We start from the raw sequence: 19,249 nt of genomic DNA, 5'->3' as shown, positions 1-19,249 counted from the left end.
GGCATGGAGGAAGAGGAGGAGCAATGGGGTGAGGCAGGGAAGAAGAGTAGGAGCAATGGGGTGAGACTTGGAGGAAGAAGAGGAGCGATGGGGTAAGGCATGGGAAGGAGTAATGGGGTGAGGCATGGAGAAAGAAGAGGAGTGATGGGGTGAGGCATGGAGGAAGAGGAGGAGCAATGGGGTGAGGCAGGGAAGAAGAGTAGGAGCAATGGGGTGAGACTTGGAGGAAGAGGAGGAGCAATGGGGTTAGGCATGGAGGAAGAGGAGGAGCAATGGGGTGAGACTTGGAGGAAGAAGAGGAGCGATGGGGTAAGGCATGGGAAGGAGTAATGGGGTGAGGCATGGAGAAAGAAGAGGAGTGATGGGGTGAGGCATGAAGGAGGAAGAGCGATGGCAGATATTCTTGTGACGTTCTCTGGGACGCTCATTCATGTGAAGGCACTTTTACTCCATTTAGATATGAAATAGAGATGAGCAAACTGTTCATCTAAACAAAGCTCCGCTCATCAAGCCTCTGGCCTTTCAGTGCTGCTCCGCCTGGGTGCTGGGGAAAAGCTGGATCCAATCCTGGGAAACTGGGAGAAGTTTCTCAGGATTGGATCCAGCTTTTCCCAGCATCCTGGGAGGAGTGGCAGGAGCGGAGCAGCACTGAAAGGCCGGCGGCTTGATGAACAGAGCGCAGATCAAACAAAGCTATTCACTTTGTTTAGATGAGTGATTTGCTCATCTCTAATCTGAATCCATCACAAAACCATACAAGCTGGTTGTCTCCACTCGTTGCAGATGGGATCTTCTAGCAAGACAATGCAATGTGTCAGACTGCTAGAAATGTCCAATATTGATTGGAAGAGCATGACCAAGACCTCTCAATACTACCCTGGCCCAATTACCCAGACTTGAACTTAGGGCCCTATTCCACGGGACGATTATCGTTTGCATAATCGTTAACGATTAACGATCGCTATTGCGAAAACGTTCACTCATTTCCATGGAACGATAATCGTTACTTATGATCGTAATTACGATAGTTTTTTCTTCGCTATTTATTCGCTATTGCGTTCGTATCTATTGCGAACGACCGAACGATGTCTTATTCAATGCGAACGATTTGCAAACGTTTTGCGAACGAGCAACGATAAAAATAGGTCCAGGTCTTATAAAGCGATCAACGATTTCTCGTTCGGTCGTTAAACGTTAACTGCATTTCAAGCGAATGATTATCGTTTAGATTCGAACGATTTAACGATAATTTGAACGATAATCGTCCAGTGGAATAGGGCCCTTAGTTGAGGTTCTGTGGGACCACCTGATGGTTGTGTTGAATACATGGATCCTCCTGCACGTACCCTCCAGCAGCTGTGGAACCACCTGGATTGTGGTGTTGGCTCTATGGACCCCTCAGTAGATGTGGGACCACCTGGATGGTTTATATCAGTTGAGTCCCATTATCTGGACCATTTCCTACACTTGATGTTGGCAGTGTGTAGCTCATGAAGAAGTTGCATGTTGTCAGTGGTGGGTTTATATTGGGTGCGATAGTCTGCAAACAGATTGCTCGCTGCTGGTATAGGGGGAAAGGGATAAATAGCTGTCAGGCTGAGGGTGGCGCTATTTCTGACTCTAGGCAGTGTGAGAGCTTTTCTCGTGTTGCTGAGATGAAAATGTGTCGTCATAGGAGAAATGGCACCATTGTGAATTAGTGACATGGAGACTGCAGAGCACCAGGAGCCATTGATATGAGAGGTGAAAGTCGGCTACAAAGGGGCAGGAGGGAGGCAAACACACTACAGTGGAGCAGCTCCACAACAATGACCCAGGGGGCACCTGACATGTGTAACACAACAGATCAGTGATCCCTACTGTTTATAGGGCTCTGAAGCAGATAGATGGTCAATGCTCCTCCAATAAGCAAGTTGTATCATCTGAAAAGGCTTCAGTATTCCTGGTAGTATCAGGATTGGACCACCACTGATTGACAAAGGGTTGTCTTCGCCAATGATTGGTAAAGGATTGTCTCATACTCGGATAATTGGTAAAGGTTTGTCTCCTCCTTGGATGATTGGTAAAGGGTTGTCTTCTCCTTGGATGATTGGTAAAGGTTTGTCTTCTCCAATGATTGGTAAAGGGTTGTCTTCTCCAATGGTAAAGGGTTGTCTTCTCCAATGATTGGTAATGGATTGTCTCATACTTGGATAATTGGTAAAGGTTTGTCTTCTCCTTGGATGATTGGTAAAGGGTTGTCTTCTCCTTGGATGATTGGTAAAGGTTTGTCTTCTCCAATGATTGGTAAAGGGTTGTCTTCTCCAATGGTAAAGGGTTGTCTTCTCCAACGATTGGTAATGGATTGTCTCATCCTCAGATAATTGGTAAAGGTTTGCCTTCTCCACTCATCGTTAAAGGATTGTCTTCTCCAACGATTGGTAATGGATTGTCTCATCCTCAGATAATTGGTAAAGGTTTGCCTTCTCCACTCATCGTTAAAGGATTGTCTTCTCTGCTGATTGGTAAAGGTGTTGACTCAGAGTGGCTTCAGCTACCTGTGACACTTAAGGCCCTATTAAACGGAACGATTATCGGCCAATAATCACTCTGTGTAATGGTGGGTTTACACAGACATTTATCTGACAGATTTTTGAAGCCAAAGCCAGGAATGGATTTGAAAAGAGGAGAGATTCCAGTCTTTCCTTTATTACCCGTTCCCTGTTTATACTCTGTTCCTGGCTTTGGCTTCAAAGATGTCAGATAAATCTCTCTGTGTAAATGCACCATTATAGAAGGCAAAATCAGCTGACATGGTCGTTGCAGTCGTTTGTCTTTCAACATGTTGAAAGACAAATGACTGTGACAGCAACGATCTGCTGCCGTTGCTCTGTGGAATAGGAGGCAGCAGACCGCTGCTTCTATCTTCTATGGGCTGCCCGGACGATCTAGCGATCACCTGGACAGCCTCCCCACACTTTCCCACTCGCTGCCGCCTCATGTAATAGCAGCAGCAGTGAGTGAGAAACGAGGAGCAAACGAGCGTTGACAGCTCCTCTGCATCGCCCCGTGTAATAGGGGCTTTACCAAGACCTTATAGAGGCCCTCCGCATCCATCTAGCTAATGACCATTCTGCACACGCCAGATAGCAGCCACAATAATGAGACTGCACTGTGTATACAGTCACACTGCACAATCATTGTCCTTACCCAGTGAATAGAGGACAGGGTCAGATGGGGGCCCCAGTAATGGAGCTTTCTGCAGGTAAACCACCACTCTGTACTGGGCACCTGGGACCAGGTCACTAATCAGGTTGCTGGTAATATTTACCTGAAATAGAAGAAAAAGCAATGCTAAGCTGTCCTGAAATTAATATATATTATATATATATATATACACACATACACACACACACACACATATATACATTATATACATACACACACATATATATATATATATATATATATATATATATATATATATATATAGTCCAAGAACAAGGTTGGGAAGACAGCGTCTTTTTGTAGATTAAAAAGATTTCTTTATTTTGCCATATGCATACACAGAAAAATTACGACGTTTCGGCTCTTCTAATACATCCTGAGCCTTCCTCAAGTATCTACTTGAGGAAGGCTCAGGATGTATTAGAAGAGCCGAAACGTCGTAATTTTTCTGTGTATGCATATGGCAAAATAAAGAAATCTTTTTAATCTACAAAAAGACGCTGTCTTCCCAACCTTGTTCTTGGACTACGTATTGGGTGTTAGCCAACCTAATTGAGGACTGTGCGTCATAAAGGGGATTCCGCTGTTTCCACAAGGATCTGGAGTATATATATATATATATATATATATATATATACACATACACATACACACACACATATATACATTATATACATACACACACATATATATATATATAAATACACATACACACACACATATATACATTATATACATACACACACACATATATACATTATATACATACACACACATATATATATATATAAATACACATACACACACACATATATACATTATATACATACACACACACATATATACATTATATACATACACACACATATATATATATATATATATATATATATACACATACACACACACATATATACATTATATACATACACACACACATATATATTATATACACACACACACACACATATATATATATATATACACACATACACACACATATATATTATATACATACACACACACACACACACACTAGCCACATCATATCAAGAATGCATCCAATCCTATTGTGTGATGCCTGCTGAGCCACTACATTTAATCCTGTCATATTGTCCGCTGTATCTAAGCCCCTGTACACAAGTGTGTTATGTGTGATACTATCTGAAGGTGTCTCACACTCAGCTAATCCAGAAATCTTTGACCAGGCAGATAAGACTGAATACTATATATACAATAGATATGGAGCAGTGCTCATCCAAAACTGGTCAGGAAATAAACTCACCCGGTGATAGTGGGTATTATTGAACACCCATATCACCCAAAGCCATGATCATATAGGTGTCACTCGTCCACTCAAGGAGGGCACAGGCGTCTCACCCGAATGTAGAAAATCCACACCGTTAAAGCAAATGAAAATTCAGCGCTCAGGTGACTACTTAAATGATTCCACCAAACCAGTGTAGACTTACTTCACATGGGGGACAGATCACTTGTATCTAATCTCCTCCAAGGAGTCCTAGCAACAGACCACACTCCGTTACCAGCGGTGACCACACTGGATTAGGCAACGCCTTTCACTGGTATGGCGACCCCCTTTCTCCAGCCAGGTAAACACAATAAAACATAACACAAATTTATAAATGATAAATTACATAGAGGCTACCCCCCTTTTATCGGCATGGATCCCATGTGCTACCATTGCGACAACCAGAAGCGCACACCGCGTGCGGTCCACTCTGGGGCGCAAGGAGGGGGATCACGTGGTTTTGTGTAGCGAGATGGAAAGCTGATTTGCGAGCGCCTCTCTCAGACCACGCGGGGGGGTTAGGGTTGGGGCGCGGGAAGGGGGACAAGGAAACCTGGGACACAGAGTGATCAGGCATGACATGCGTTCCACCTTGGAATGCATTGGTTTGAAATGGGGCTGTGGGGGTGGAAAAGTTAATCAATAATAAATAATAAATGAAATCAAAGGATAAAGGAATAAAACTGGATGTAAAACTAAAGGGAACATATCTTCCCAGGATTCCCAATGCCATTCCTATACAATAATGGGGTGATAGAGAATATTCACACAGTAATGGGGTCACACAGTAATGGGGTCACACAGTAATGGGGTGATAGAGAATATTCACACAGTAATGGGGTCACACAGTAATGGGGTGATAGAGAATATTCACACAGTAATGGGGTCACACAGTAATGGGGTGATAGAGAATATTCACACAGTAATGGGGTCACACAGTAATGGGGTCACATAGTAATGGGGTGATAGAGAATATTCACACAGTAATGGGGTGATAGAGAATATTCACACAGTAATGGGGTGATAGAGAATATTTACACAGTAATGGGGTCACACAGTAATGGGGTGATAGAGAATATACACACAGTAATGGGGTCACACAGTAATGGGGTCACATAGTAATGGGGTCACACAGTAATGGGGTCACATAGTAATGGGGTGATAGAGAATATTCACACAGTAATGGGGTGATAGAGAATATTCACACAGTAATGGGGTCACACAGTAATGGGGTCACACAGTAATGGGGTGATAGAGAATATTCACACAGTAATGGGGTCACACAGTAATGGGGTGATAGAGAATATTCACACAGTAATGGGGTCACACAGTAATGGGGTGATAGAGAATATTCACACAGTAATGGGGTCACATAGTAATGGGGTGATAGAGAATATTCACACAGTAATGGGGTCACACAGTAATGGGGTCACATAGTAATGGGGTGATAGAGAATATTCACACAGTAATGGGGTGATAGAGAATATTCACACAGTAATGGGGTGATAGAGAATATTTACACAGTAATGGGGTCACACAGTAATGGGGTGATAGAGAATATACACACAGTAATGGGGTCACACAGTAATGGGGTCACATAGTAATGGGGTCACACAGTAATGGGGTCACATAGTAATGGGGTCACATAGTAATGGGGTTACACAGTAATGGGGTCACATAGTAATGGGGTCACATAGTAATGGGGTTACACAGTAATGGGGTCACACAGTAATGGGGTCACACAGTAATGGGGTCACACAGTAATGGGGTGATAGAGAATATTCACACAGTAATGGGGTCACACAGTAATGGGGTGATAGAGAATATTCACACAGTAATGGGGTCACATAGTAATGGGGTGATAGAGAATATTCACACAGTAATGGGGTCACACAGTAATGGGGTCACATAGTAATGGGGTGATAGAGAATATTCACACAGTAATGGGGTGATAGAGAATATTCACACAGTAATGGGGTGATAGAGAATATTTACACAGTAATGGGGTCACACAGTAATGGGGTGATAGAGAATATACACACAGTAATGGGGTCACACAGTAATGGGGTCACATAGTAATGGGGTCACACAGTAATGGGGTCACATAGTAATGGGGTCACATAGTAATGGGGTTACACAGTAATGGGGTCACATAGTAATGGGGTCACACAGTAATGGGGTGATAGAGAATATTCACACAGTAATGGGGTGATAGAGAATATTCACACAGTAATGGGGTGATAGAGAATATTTACACAGTAATGGGGTCACACAGTAATGGGGTGATAGAGAATATACACACAGTAATGGGGTCACACAGTAATGGGGTCACATAGTAATGGGGTCACACAGTAATGGGGTCACATAGTAATGGGGTCACATAGTAATGGGGTTACACAGTAATGGGGTCACATAGTAATGGGGTCACACAGTAATGGGGTGATAGAGAATATTCACACAGTAATGGGGTCACACAGTAATGGGGTGATAGAGAATATTCACACAGTAATGGGGTCACACAGTAATGGAGTCACATAGTAATGGGGTCACACAGTAATGGGGTGATAGAGAATATTCACACAGTAATGGGGTCACACAGTAATGGGGTGACAGATAATATACACACAGTAATGGGGTCACAAAGTATTGGGGTGATAGAGAATATTCACACAGTAATGGGGTCACACAGTAATGGGGTCACATAGTAATGGGGTCACATAGTAATGGGGTCACACAGTAATGGGGTCACACAGTAATGGGGTGATAGAGAATATTTACACAGTAATGGGGTCACACAGTAATGGGGTGATAGAGAATATACACACAGTAATAGGGTTATAGAGAATATTCACCCAGTAATAGGGTCACACAGTAATGGGGTGATAGATAATATACACACAGTAATAGGGTCACACAGTAATGGGGTGATAGATAATATACACACAGTAATAGGGTCACACAGTAATGGGGTGATAGAGAATATTCACACAGTAATGGGGTCACACAGTAATGGGGTGATAGAGAATATACACACAGTAATAGGGTTATAGAGAATATTCACCCAGTAATAGGGTCACACAGTAATGGGGTGATAGAGAATATTCACACAGTAATGGGGTGATAGAGAATATTTACACAGTAATGGGGTCACACAGTAATAGGGTGATAGATAATATACACACAGTAATAGGGTCACACAGTAATGGGGTGATAGGGAATATTCACCATACATAAATCCATAAATATAAATGTGCATGTCCAGAATAGACAAATCTTACACTAGTTCATATTAAAACAATTATATACAATATATACTGTACACACACACACACACACATACATACATTCTGGTGAATAGAATTGGTTAGTAAATTTGTTCCAGTGCTTCCTTTAGGCCATTAGGGTACAGATAGATCCAGTCCATCTCCTTGTTACACAGACTTCCATTGGTTTCTTGGGTGACTTTTTTTAATGGGGTACCTTTTAATGTAGTGGGGTCACAAGTGTGGACTTGAGTAAAATGTCTGGACACACTATGTTTCATGTAGTTATGTGGTATATTAAACCAATGTTTATTGAGTCTCAATTGGTTAATGGTCCGAGCCCCGGGGGCGGAGCCTGACCGGGGATGAAGTAAGACGCGTGTAGCGTGAGCTCCCGCATCCTTCCGGTATATATATGCTCCTGCGGGCTGGTGGACGGCGGCACTCACTCACCCCACGCACCGGAGGCTCTAGGACACGGCGGGGTCCCGATATGGCCGGCGGCACCTCTAAAAAGAGTACCCGGGAGCCCAAGGACACAGCGGCACCTCCACACAGGGGCCTTCAAGATGGCGCCGGCTCCTCTGTGACGCGGTCAGGCGGAGGGACTGTGCTGCACACAGCAGCGCAGCTGGCTGCACACACCAGGGACCAGCCTGACAAGCAAGGGGGAAGCCCGGGCACTAGCCAGAACCGGAGCCCACGTTCCCCAGATACGGCCATGTCTGCACACTCCTCACCGGGGCCCGCCATTACTGTGCAGCAGCACCACGAGGTGCAGATCCACAGGGAGGAGGAGGAGGACGAGCTGACTGAGCCCACACTGCGGGAGGTTTTTCAAGCCGTAACGAAAGGTAACATGGCTATAGCCTCCCTACAACAGCAGGTAGGCTCTATCCAGGAGGAACTGTCTTTTCTGCGCCAAAATATGCAAAAGGTTAATGAGAAAATGGCAGCTGCAGAGGGCAGGATCAGTGATCTAGAGGACAAGTTTGGCCCTGTAGCTAGGGACACCCGCAGACATGATCAGCAAATCTCTGCCCTCCTTCTAAAAGCAGATGATCTGGAGAACAGACTCCGGCGCAATAATGTGCGTATTGTGGGATTCCCGGAAAAAGCAGAAGGACCCAACCCCACCCGCTTCTTTGAGTCCTGGATTAGGGACACTATGGGAGAAGGGACCTTGTCACCTCTGTATGCTATAGAAAGAGCCCACCGAGTCCCCACTCGCCCGTTGCCGCCAGGGGCTCAGCCGCGTCCGGTACTGGCGAAATTGCTACACTATAAAGACAGAGACGCTATCCTGCAGGCTGCACGCCAGAATCCTGATATTACCTACAACGGCTGCCGCATCTCCTTCTATCCGGATTATTCGGCTGAAATTCAGAAGAAGCGGGCACGCTTCACGGAAATAAAGCGCAGGCTGCGCCAACTTCATGTTCCTTATGCCATGTTATACCCGGCTAAATTACGCGTTGTCGCTATGGGAGACGCGCATTTCTTCACTGAACCAAAGGATGCTGACCGTTGGCTTGACGCACACCAGCAGCAGATCCGGCAGGAGGCCCACCCCTGATGAAAACATCTCCTCCTGCCTCCCTCCGTGCTAGGCGGATACTTTCCCCTCTGTCGTGGGGGGACCAACCTTTTGTGCCTTTTGTTCTAAGCCCGCAGTTGCACATTACATCCTGCTGAAGCGGGGCGCCCTGTCGAGGATGTGACTTTTTCACCTACGCCCGGTAGTGTGGAGAACTGGTGGCCCCTACTGTCCACACATAGTGGATAGTCGTTCCTGGTTTTTTGTTCTTTTTCCCCTTTTTTTTTTCTTCTTCGTTTTCTCTGTATGTTCTTTCTGGTTGTTGGGTCTCTCAGGCCCCTCGTTTATTGGCAACTCCTACATACTATACTTGTACTTTCTACCCACCGATACTCCCCACTGTATTACTCACTGTGTATTGACATGCCTATATCTGCTGATGTATTTCTTCCTGTTCCCTTATGGCGAATGGAATTAGAGTGGTCTCCTGGAACATAAGAGGTCTGGGTGAGGCTGATAAGCGTTATGCACTATTTGATAGACTACGTACATTCCACCCCCTCATCTTGTGTTTGCAGGAGACCCACCTCACTAAAGACACTGCTCATCTATTACGGAGGTCGTGGATAGGCTGGAGTTATCATTCTTATCATTCACAATATTCCCGTGGTGTGAGCATACTGGTCCATAAGAATATACCGTTTATCTGTTTAGAAGTTAAGGTAGACCCTAATGGACAATTTATTTGTTTATATTGCTCCATCTATGCCGCCAAATGGGTACTATGTTCGCTTTATATACCCCCACCTTATAACGGTGCGGTTTTAAAAACGATTCTGAATTTTGGCGCCGCACATCCGGATGCCCCACTGCTCCTCATAGGTGATTATAACTCTGTAGTGGATGGCGCCCTTGATAGGGTGTCGGTGGCGGCATCGACCGCTACGGCGCGCCTGAGTCCCCTAGGTGCGCTCATATCCGAGGTGGCTCTCTTTGATATTTGGAGGGCACGGCATCCGGGGGTGCAAGCCTACTCTTGTTATTCGGCCACACACAATAGCCTGTCCCGTATTGATCTTGCCTTGGGGGACGCTCGAGCGCCGTCCTTGGTGATAGAGGTGGAATATTTGCCGCGGTCGCTTTCTGATCATTCCCCCCTAAGCCTCCTCCTGGAACACCCCGGGGTGTGGCGCCCCACGGTGCGCACTTGGCGCCTTAATCCACACTGGCTGTCTGTCCTAGAGACGCCCGGTATTCAAATGGCAGTGGCAGAATTCTTTACCCATAATGCTGGGACTGCCACCCCACAGATTGAGTGGGACGCTATGAAGGCGTATCTAAGAGGTTATTTCGTACAAACGATTACCCGCACTAAGCGAGCCTGAGGCCGTCTTCGGTTGGCTCTCCAGGACTCCTGTCTGCAGGCAGAAGAGACTCATATTACAGGTAACTCTGCTGCTACCTCAGCTAGACGTAGAGAGGCCCAAAAGGCGCTGGCAGATTTTGATTTAGAATCAGCTGCTCACAAGAGAAATTTTGCTAAGCACATGTTTTTTGTGGAAGGAGAACGCACGGGGCATCTTTTATCTGTTATTACGAGTGCTCAAAAAAGCCCAGCCTTCCTCACCCACATACAGAATACTGAGGGAGTCCTGGTCACCTCCACCCCTGAAATACTGCAAGTATTCTATTCCTACTATTCCAACCTATACAGCTCTAGATTGGAAGTCACTCCCGATCATATCAAAGATTTCCTGTCCTCTATTACCCTCCCTGTTCTGACCGCTGATGCCCGGGAGGCATTAGAGGCCCCACTGACCCTAGAAGAGTTAGAGGCTGCGGCCTCCTCTATCACCAATAACAGAGCGCCAGGGATGGATGGGCTACCAGGGGAGCTATTTAAAAAGGTTGGGGAGATACTACTACCTAGGTTGCTGGAGGTGTGGCAGGCCTCTGTAGAATCAGGCTCTCTCCCGGGGTCCATGAGGGAAGCTATAATGATAGTCCTACCTAAGCCTGGGAGAGATGCATCCTTGCCGGGTTCTTATAGACCCATATCTCTTTTATCTTCAGATATTAAGATAGTGGCAAAGGCCATAGCTACTAGACTTTCCCTCTATATGAGCGCCCTGGTACATCCCGACCAAACGGGTTTTATTCCAGCCAGGTCTACTGCCATGAACATTAGGCGATTGTATGTTAATCTCCAGCTGCCCTCGGGGGATCCGGGGGGAAGGGCGGTGTGTTCACTTGACGCTGTCAAAGCTTTTGACAGCGTCGAGTGGGCATTTTTATGGGCGGTGCTGGACAGGATGGGGTTTGGTCCACAATTTATCTCTTGGATCCAGTTGTTATACTCCTCTCCCTGTGCCCGTTTGAAGATAAATGGCGGCCTCTCGGCCAGATTTGACTTGCAGCGGGGTACACGGCAGGGGTGCCCTCTGTCGCCGTTGCTTTTTGCGATAGCCATAGAGCCGCTGGCATCCCTGATTCGTGGCCACCCGGGCGTCCGGGGTTTTGCTAGAGGTCTCCAGGAGGAGAAAATTGCGTTATACGCAGATGATGTATTGCTGTATCTGAATGACACTGATGCATCTCTTGCCACGGCTATTATGCTCATTAATGATTTTGGTAGGTTCTCGGGACTGTCTATTGGTTGGGACAAGTCGGTGCTGCTGCCACTGGATGTAGACATAGCGCACATGCCCGTCCTCCCCTTCCCTCTTAAGATTGTCACGGAATTCAAATACCTAGGGATCATGATCTCTAAGGACATTAGAGCTTATGAGAGGTTGAATCTTACACCGATTCTATCTAAATTCCAAGCCAAATTGGGAGTATGGCGTAAGCTCCCTCTGTCCATGGTGGGACGCTCCAATCTGATAAAAATGGTTTGGATGCCTCAATTGTTATATGCATTGCACAACTCCCCAATCTGGATCCCACTTCGGTATTTTCATAAAGTGCACAGTCTATTCAGAGACCTCATATGGGGTTCCCAGCGCCCTCGTATAAAGCTAGAGTCCCTACAAACAGCTAAAACATCAGGGGGGTTAGCAGTGCCCAATGCCATGATCTATTTTCTGGCCGCCCAGCTGCAGCATTTTAGAGGGTGGGAGACCGACGGGCTAATAGACCCTACTTCTCGATTGTTGCAGGCTCACTTTGGTACGGAGAGGCTGTTTGAGGTCTTGGAGGCTAAACGTTTCTCCACAGCCGCAACAGGACTGCCTACAATTCAGCTTTATCATAGGGTCTGGTGGAAGGTTAGAGACATGTACGGGTTACCTGGATGCTCTGCATACACCTCTATATGGGATACCCCCTGGCTAAGCGAGCTCTTTTCCCTAGAAGGGTTCACACCATGGCGGGCACTTGGTCTTAGACGAATAGAGCAGTTGTACACTAATGGCCAGCTAAAAAGCTTCCAACAGCTGTGTGAAGAATTCCCCATCTTTATAAATATCTTCAGTTGCGCCACGCGTGCGACAGTGAGGGGGGCATTCTATCCCGGGAGCGAGTTGTTATCCCGCCTATTCATATAGTGGGTGAGTCCACGTCTGGTCTAATATCCATATTATATATACATTTACATGACAAATTTTTAGAGAAACACCCGCTGACCATCAAGGAGAAGTGGGAGGCTGACTTGGGCCCCCTGGAGGATGGGTTGTGGAGGGAAATTCTGGAGATGACACCCCAGCTGTCTGTGGGGGAGCAGCACCGACTGTCCCAGCTGTACCTTCTACACCGTGTTTACAGGACCCCCGAGTTTTTATTTAGAGTGGGGCTTCGCCCCGATGCCCTGTGTCCTCGGTGCCGGAGAGATGGGGGAGGGATCCTGCACATGTTCTGGCGATGCCCAAAATTGACCAGGTACTGGGAGGATGTTGCCTCCACCATTTACAAAGTCTACTCTATTCGCATTGAACAGTCTCCCTTAGTCTGTGTTTTGGGTTACGTGGAGGACTTAGTTTTGCCTAGCCCTGAAAAACTGGCTGTTGCTAGGATATTATATATGGCTAGAAAGTTGATAGCCCAGTCCTGGCTTGATCAGGTTCCCCCGTCATGTGCGGCCTTTATAGCTAAAGTTAACGGGCTCATTGCCACGGATAAATATGCTTATGAAAAGTGGGAGGCGATGAAAAAATTTGAAAAAATCTGGGCTCACTGGTTGGATACCCCCGGTATGGCACCGTCGTCGCTTACTAGGGGCAGGCTCCCTCCCTCAACGACCACCTAAGCATTTCTCTGTGGATGGTCCCGTTGGGATGTTCCCACACCATTTTCCTCATCATTTACCATCCTGGTTTCTCTAGACATGTGAATAGACTCGGTGTATGTCTATATGTTTACATTCTTTATCACAGTGCACTCCCTCTCCAGGAGGAGCTTTTACCGTGACTTGTGGGATGTTGCCAAAGTAATGTTTGTATTGTTTGTTATGTTTGGTTTTGTGCAGGGACTGGACGGATGTTATCGCCATCCCTGTGATTGTGTGTCGATAAAATGCAAAACCTTTAAATAAACACTATTTGATTGAAAAAATGGTCCGAGCCCCAAATCCCAGTCCACAAGGACGTTCCCGCATATCTACAAGATAACTTGCGTGGCCGGTAAGATATGGTTTAAACTGGGAAGGTTGTTCCTCATCCTAAATGGAGATGGCAGGTACTCACCAGGATAAGTTGCAAAAACAATAGAAATCTTTATTTCATTACTGCTCACTGGGATGGGTGCAGACGGGCGGCGATCGTTTCGCGTGCTCCGCTGACGCACGCTTTGTCTCAGCCTAGATGGAGATAGTTTTTGCCTACTATAGATTTTAGCAGCTTTTTTTATTCTTCAGTTTTGGGGACAGAGGGTGCAGGCAGGTTCTTTAGGGTTTTACTCTTTCTAATAACACATTGGGCTTTTCTGTAATATGATCATGCTCCAAAATGTTCCCGTTTGTCTGAATGCTCTTTTGGATGGGATTGTGGTTGGCAGTGTAGCGGCTGACGAAGGCCATATGGGACTTTTCATCAGAGCTGGAGGTTTTCTTCTTGGTCAGACTGGCTTCCTGAGATAATGGCTCTTCTCTTGGCTCCATCGATAAGTGAACCAGGATGGTTTTTATCTGGTTGTCTCCTGCTTAGAGGGGTCAGCTGCTTATTGCACACCATATTGGAACTGCAGTTTCGCCTGATCCTCTTCATCGGCAGATATGTAGGTCAAGATAACGGTTTGCATCCACCTCTTTAAAGTTAGTGGCTGTTTCAATACAGTAGTACCTCGGTTCTCAAACTCTTTTTTCAAGAAAATTAGCTTTGGTTCTCAAACACTTTTTGGGCCCCCAGTCTTGAAGTACTCGGTATCTGAACGTTTTGCGAGCGTGGGTGGTGGGTTGTGCCTGGTGAGTTTAGCACTGGTGAGGCTTCACATACAGTACCAGAGGTGGAAATATCACTTTTGAAGCCTGTTTAGCTGCACAGGAGCCCAGGCCAATAGAAGAGCCCACCAGGCTCAGACAAAGTGTCAGCTCAGCATGGCACAGGTCTGTAGCGGGCCCCCCAGGCAGCATCAGCACCGAGAAAGTGCAAGCCCAATGCTCCTGGGGGGCCCACTCAGTCACTGGATGCTGTGCCCAGCTGGGGCTGGTTCTCCTCCTTTCTCCTCCTGCACCATGCTGCTGCTGACACCCCCTCCTGTACTCCACTGTCCTGCATACCTTGTGTGAGGAGGAGAGGACAGAGAGCATGTGGTGACAGGGAGGGATCCTGCAGGGTTATGGCTGCCCGGGACAGGACTGTGAAGAGGAGCAGTAGCAGCGGCTGACAGTGAGTGACGGATTATTGTCAGTGTGTCTGTCAGGCTGCTGGAAGTTGTAAGATAGAGGGTGGAAGAGAAAGCACAGCCCCCCCCCCCCCCCCCCTCTGATGCTGTAAGTTTTATTGTAAGTTTTTTTAGCCAATAACTGTGCCCCCTGTAGCGTGGTTGTTTTTCTCTTTCATCTCCCTCCTAATCAGCCACATACAGTTCATGTACCCCACCTGTGGCCCCCCCCTCCCCCTGTGGCATAGTTTCGTATTATTAACCCCTTAACGACATCGGGCGTACCCATACGCCCCCGCAGGGTGGGCTTTAACGCAAACGGGTGTATAGGTACGCCCGATGTTTCCCCGATCGCTGTGTGTTCACACACAGCGGTCGGGGAAGATGGCCTGCTATAATGTATAGCAGGCCATCTCTGCTCGTCGGCACGGGGGGTGATTAACCCCTCCCGTGCCGACGATCGCTGCTATATGCTGATCAATACAGATCAGCATATAGCAGCTGAAAACAGCTTTCCGGGTCATCGGTGACCCGGTGGCCCGGAAAGCAATGGCGATTGGTGCTGTCCGAGATAGCACCAATCGCCATAAGTGTCCCCAACAAAGATGGCCGCGGTGCCACCCCAACGATCGCCGTGATAGGCCGGCCAGTACCGGCCGGCCCATCACGGCGATCATACTGTAAAAAACAGTATTGCCGAGTTCTGCACCCCCCAGCTAGGTAGCTGAGGGGTGCAGAACAGGTGTGTGTGGTGCAGGTGTACCATACTCACCTGATCTGGCCGTCCGGAGCGAAGATCTGCGGTCCGCGCCGTCCTCGCGTCTTCTTCGCGTCGCTTCCGGGTTCGTTCGTCCAGCGTCGGAAATCTTCGAAAACACTCGGGTCTTCGTTTTCGGCGGGCCTCGGTAATCTCCGGCAGCGTCGCTCTACTGCCCCCTAGCGGCTGATCAGTGAATATCATTCACTGATCAGTTGCTTTGGGTTAAAAAGATTTTTTATTTTTTTTTCCCCCAATTTTTTTTTTTTTACTTTTTTTGCGCCCTAACGCCGCTGAGTACTGATCAGCATCGCACATAAGTGCGCCAATGATCAGCAACTCCTCCTTTTTGGCGTAGGAGCGTTTTTCCCCCCTATATCCTACCGCCACTGTCTGCTGATAAGTGCCGCACGTAAGTGCGGCATTTATCAGCAGCTCCTTTCTTGGCGTAGGGATATTATTTTCTTACTGTCAAAAAAACTTAAAAAACACTACATTACACTACACTACATGAAATAAAATTTTACAATAAACATTTACATACCCCATATATTAGTCCCCGTATAAAGATGGCCCCCAGGGTGTTTTCGGCGTCGGACGCATATGCTATTATTGCCTCCAACACCGAAACAGCCAGTGAGAATGAATTGGGGGGATCCTTCTTTCCTCCATTCATCCTCATCATCATCATCATCATCATCATCATCATCAAGTGACGTGTCTGGGGGTAGCGTAGCGTACGCTGCCGCCCAGACACGTCTTTTCCGCCAGTACCGTCCCAATAAGAGATGACGGTATGGCGTGAAATTCTACAAACTCTGTGAGCGTACCTCAGGGTACTCTTACAGATTTAGGGTAGGTGCACACTGCGGAATGGCGAAGGATAACCCTTTGTGCATTCCGCAGCTGGCACCCGCCGGCGGACTGATGCAGGCGCGCGTCTCCGCCCGTGTCATAGACTCTATTCTATGCACGGGCGGATTCCGTTGTCCGTCTAAAGAATGAACACGTTCATTCTTTGGACAGAGGGCGGAATCCGCCCGTGCATAGAATGGAGTGTGACACGAGCGGAGACGCGCGCCTGCATCAGTCCGCCGGCGGGTGCCAGCTGCGGAATGCACAAAGGGTTATCCTTCGCCATTCCGCAGTGTACATGTACCATTACAGTGTATGAAGGAAGGGACACCCGAATCCTGCCCCCAGATGCCCCCTCCCCCCCCCCATCCTCGGAGTTAGTGGGGAGATCGTCCAGGAACTCATCTTCCCACTGCTGGATAAAGGTTACCACCTGTACGGATAACTTTTATACCAGCACCCCCTCTTCCGGTCCCTCGCTGCCCGAGCTACTGTAGCTTGCGGCACGATCCGAACATATCAGAAGTAGTAATAGAGCCCTAATATTTAGCAGCCATGGAGCGGACCCAGCACTTCTGGATATGAAGGACCCCGTATCGCACCAGGACAACATTTTCCAGGTGACGTCCCCCACACTAAAGAAAGGGAGACCCCAGAAGAAGTGCAGAGTGTGGCGTAACAGGGGGATCAGGTAGGACACCATTCTCCAGTGTGCCACCAGTCCTGATCCCCCCGGCCTCTGCATACTGGATCGCTTCAAGGTGCACCACACGTCACTGGGGTTCTACATTATCTAAATTCTGTCCCTTATTCCTATTTCAGGGGTCACGTTGGTCCGGGGATTATTCTGATCACCATTATGGAGTCGGGAAGGAATTTTTCCCCTGTGATGAGGCTACTATCGTCTGCCTCACGAGGGGTTTTTGCCTTCCTCTGGATCAACACAGGTTGAATTTGATGGACACCTGTCATTTCCAACCTTATAAACTAATAATTGCCCTAATACCCCCAAATAAATTAGAATTGTCCCTTTTCCCCAGCTAAGTAGGTATGGCCGCCATTCCCATTAGAGGATGCCATGATGCAATTACAAAGCCTCTGTGCGGCCAGGACAGTAGAAACCCCCCACAAGTGACCCCATTCTGGAAACTACACCCCATAAGGAATCTAACAAGGGGGGCAGCGGAGATATGGCCCCCTGGTGACGGCCACATTTGGGACGTGAAAATGAAAAAAATGGTATTTTTTATTTTCTCGGCACATGTTCTACGTAAGTGCCCATCACCAGTGGGGTCCATATGCTCACTGCACCCCTTGTTGGATTCCTTATGGGGTGTAGTTTCCATAATGGGGTCACTTGTGGGGGGTTTCTAGTGTCTTGGCAGCACGAGGGCTCTGTAAATGCGACATGGCCCTTGAAATCCATTCCAGTAAAATCCAGCTTGCAAAGGCCAATTGGCGCTCCTTCCCTTTGGAGGCTCGTCCTGCGCCTGGGGGGTTTCTACTGTTCTGGCAGCACAGGAGCTTTGTAAATGCGACATGGCCTCCATCCTCCATTCCAGCCTCTAAATGGCGCTCTGTCCCTTTGGTGGCTTGCCCTGTGCCCACATGTGGGGTATTTTCGTACTCAGGGGAAATTACCCTACACGTTTTGTGTTCACTTTCTTTTTTAACCCCTTGTGGAAAAAGAAAAAAATCAAGGCTAGACCAACATTTAGTGTAAAAAATGTTTAATTTTTACACTAAATCATTGATCTTGTCTTAATTTTTTCATTTTCACAAGGGGTTAAAAGATTAAAAAAAACACTAAATGTGTAGCGCAATTTCCCCTGAGTATGGAAATACCCGACATGTGGACATAAAGCGCCATGCGGGTGCAGGGTAAGCCTCCAAGGGAAGGAGCGCCATTTGGTTTTTGAAGGCTGGATTTGGATGGAATGGATTTCGAGGGGCCATGTTGCATTTAAAAAGGCCCCTGTGTTGCCAAGACAGTTGAAACCCCCCACAAGTGACCCCATTATGGAAACTGCACCCCTCAGGGAATGTAACAAGGGGTGTAGTGAGCATATGGACCCCACTGGTGACGGGCACAAATGTGGAACAATGTGGCGTGAAAATGAAATATTACATTTTTTACACTATAATGTTGGTTTAGCCTTAAATTTTTCATTTTCACAAGGGGTTAAAAGAGAAAAAAAACACACAAAATGTGTAGAGCAATTTCCCCCGAGTCCGTAAATACCCCACATGTGGACATAAAGCGCCGTGTGGGTGCAGGGCAAGCCTCCAAAGGGAAGGAGCGCCATTTGGATTTTGGAGGCTGGATTTGGCCAGAATGGATGATGAACGCCATGTCGCATTTACAGAGCCCTCGTGCTGCCAAAACACTGGAAACCCCCCACAAGTGACCCCATTCTGGAAACTGCACCCCTCAAGGAATCTATCAAGGGGTGCAGTGAGGATATGGACCCCTGGATGACGGCCACATTTGTGCCGAGAAAGTGAAA

General features: G+C 47.2%; 1 protein-coding gene across 9 annotated transcripts in view; it reads right to left on the bottom strand.

Annotated features, from left to right (window-relative positions):
• The window catches only part of PTPRO (protein tyrosine phosphatase receptor type O), a 314,106-nt gene that overhangs the window by 139,762 nt on the left and 155,095 nt on the right, over positions 1-19,249 (bottom strand). For all 9 annotated transcript variants that reach the window (XM_069963523.1, XM_069963520.1, XM_069963516.1 and 6 more), the window contains exon 8: positions 3,190-3,310. In XM_069963523.1, the coding sequence (XP_069819624.1) occupies positions 3,190-3,310 (121 nt within the window). The remainder of the gene's footprint in view (positions 1-3,189; positions 3,311-19,249) is intronic.

Source organism: Dendropsophus ebraccatus, chromosome 1, assembly GCF_027789765.1.
Source record: "Dendropsophus ebraccatus isolate aDenEbr1 chromosome 1, aDenEbr1.pat, whole genome shotgun sequence".
NCBI lineage: Eukaryota > Metazoa > Chordata > Amphibia > Anura > Hylidae > Dendropsophus > Dendropsophus ebraccatus.
The sequence above is the reverse complement of the archived record's forward strand: the minus strand, read 5'-3'. Positions and strand labels throughout refer to the sequence as shown.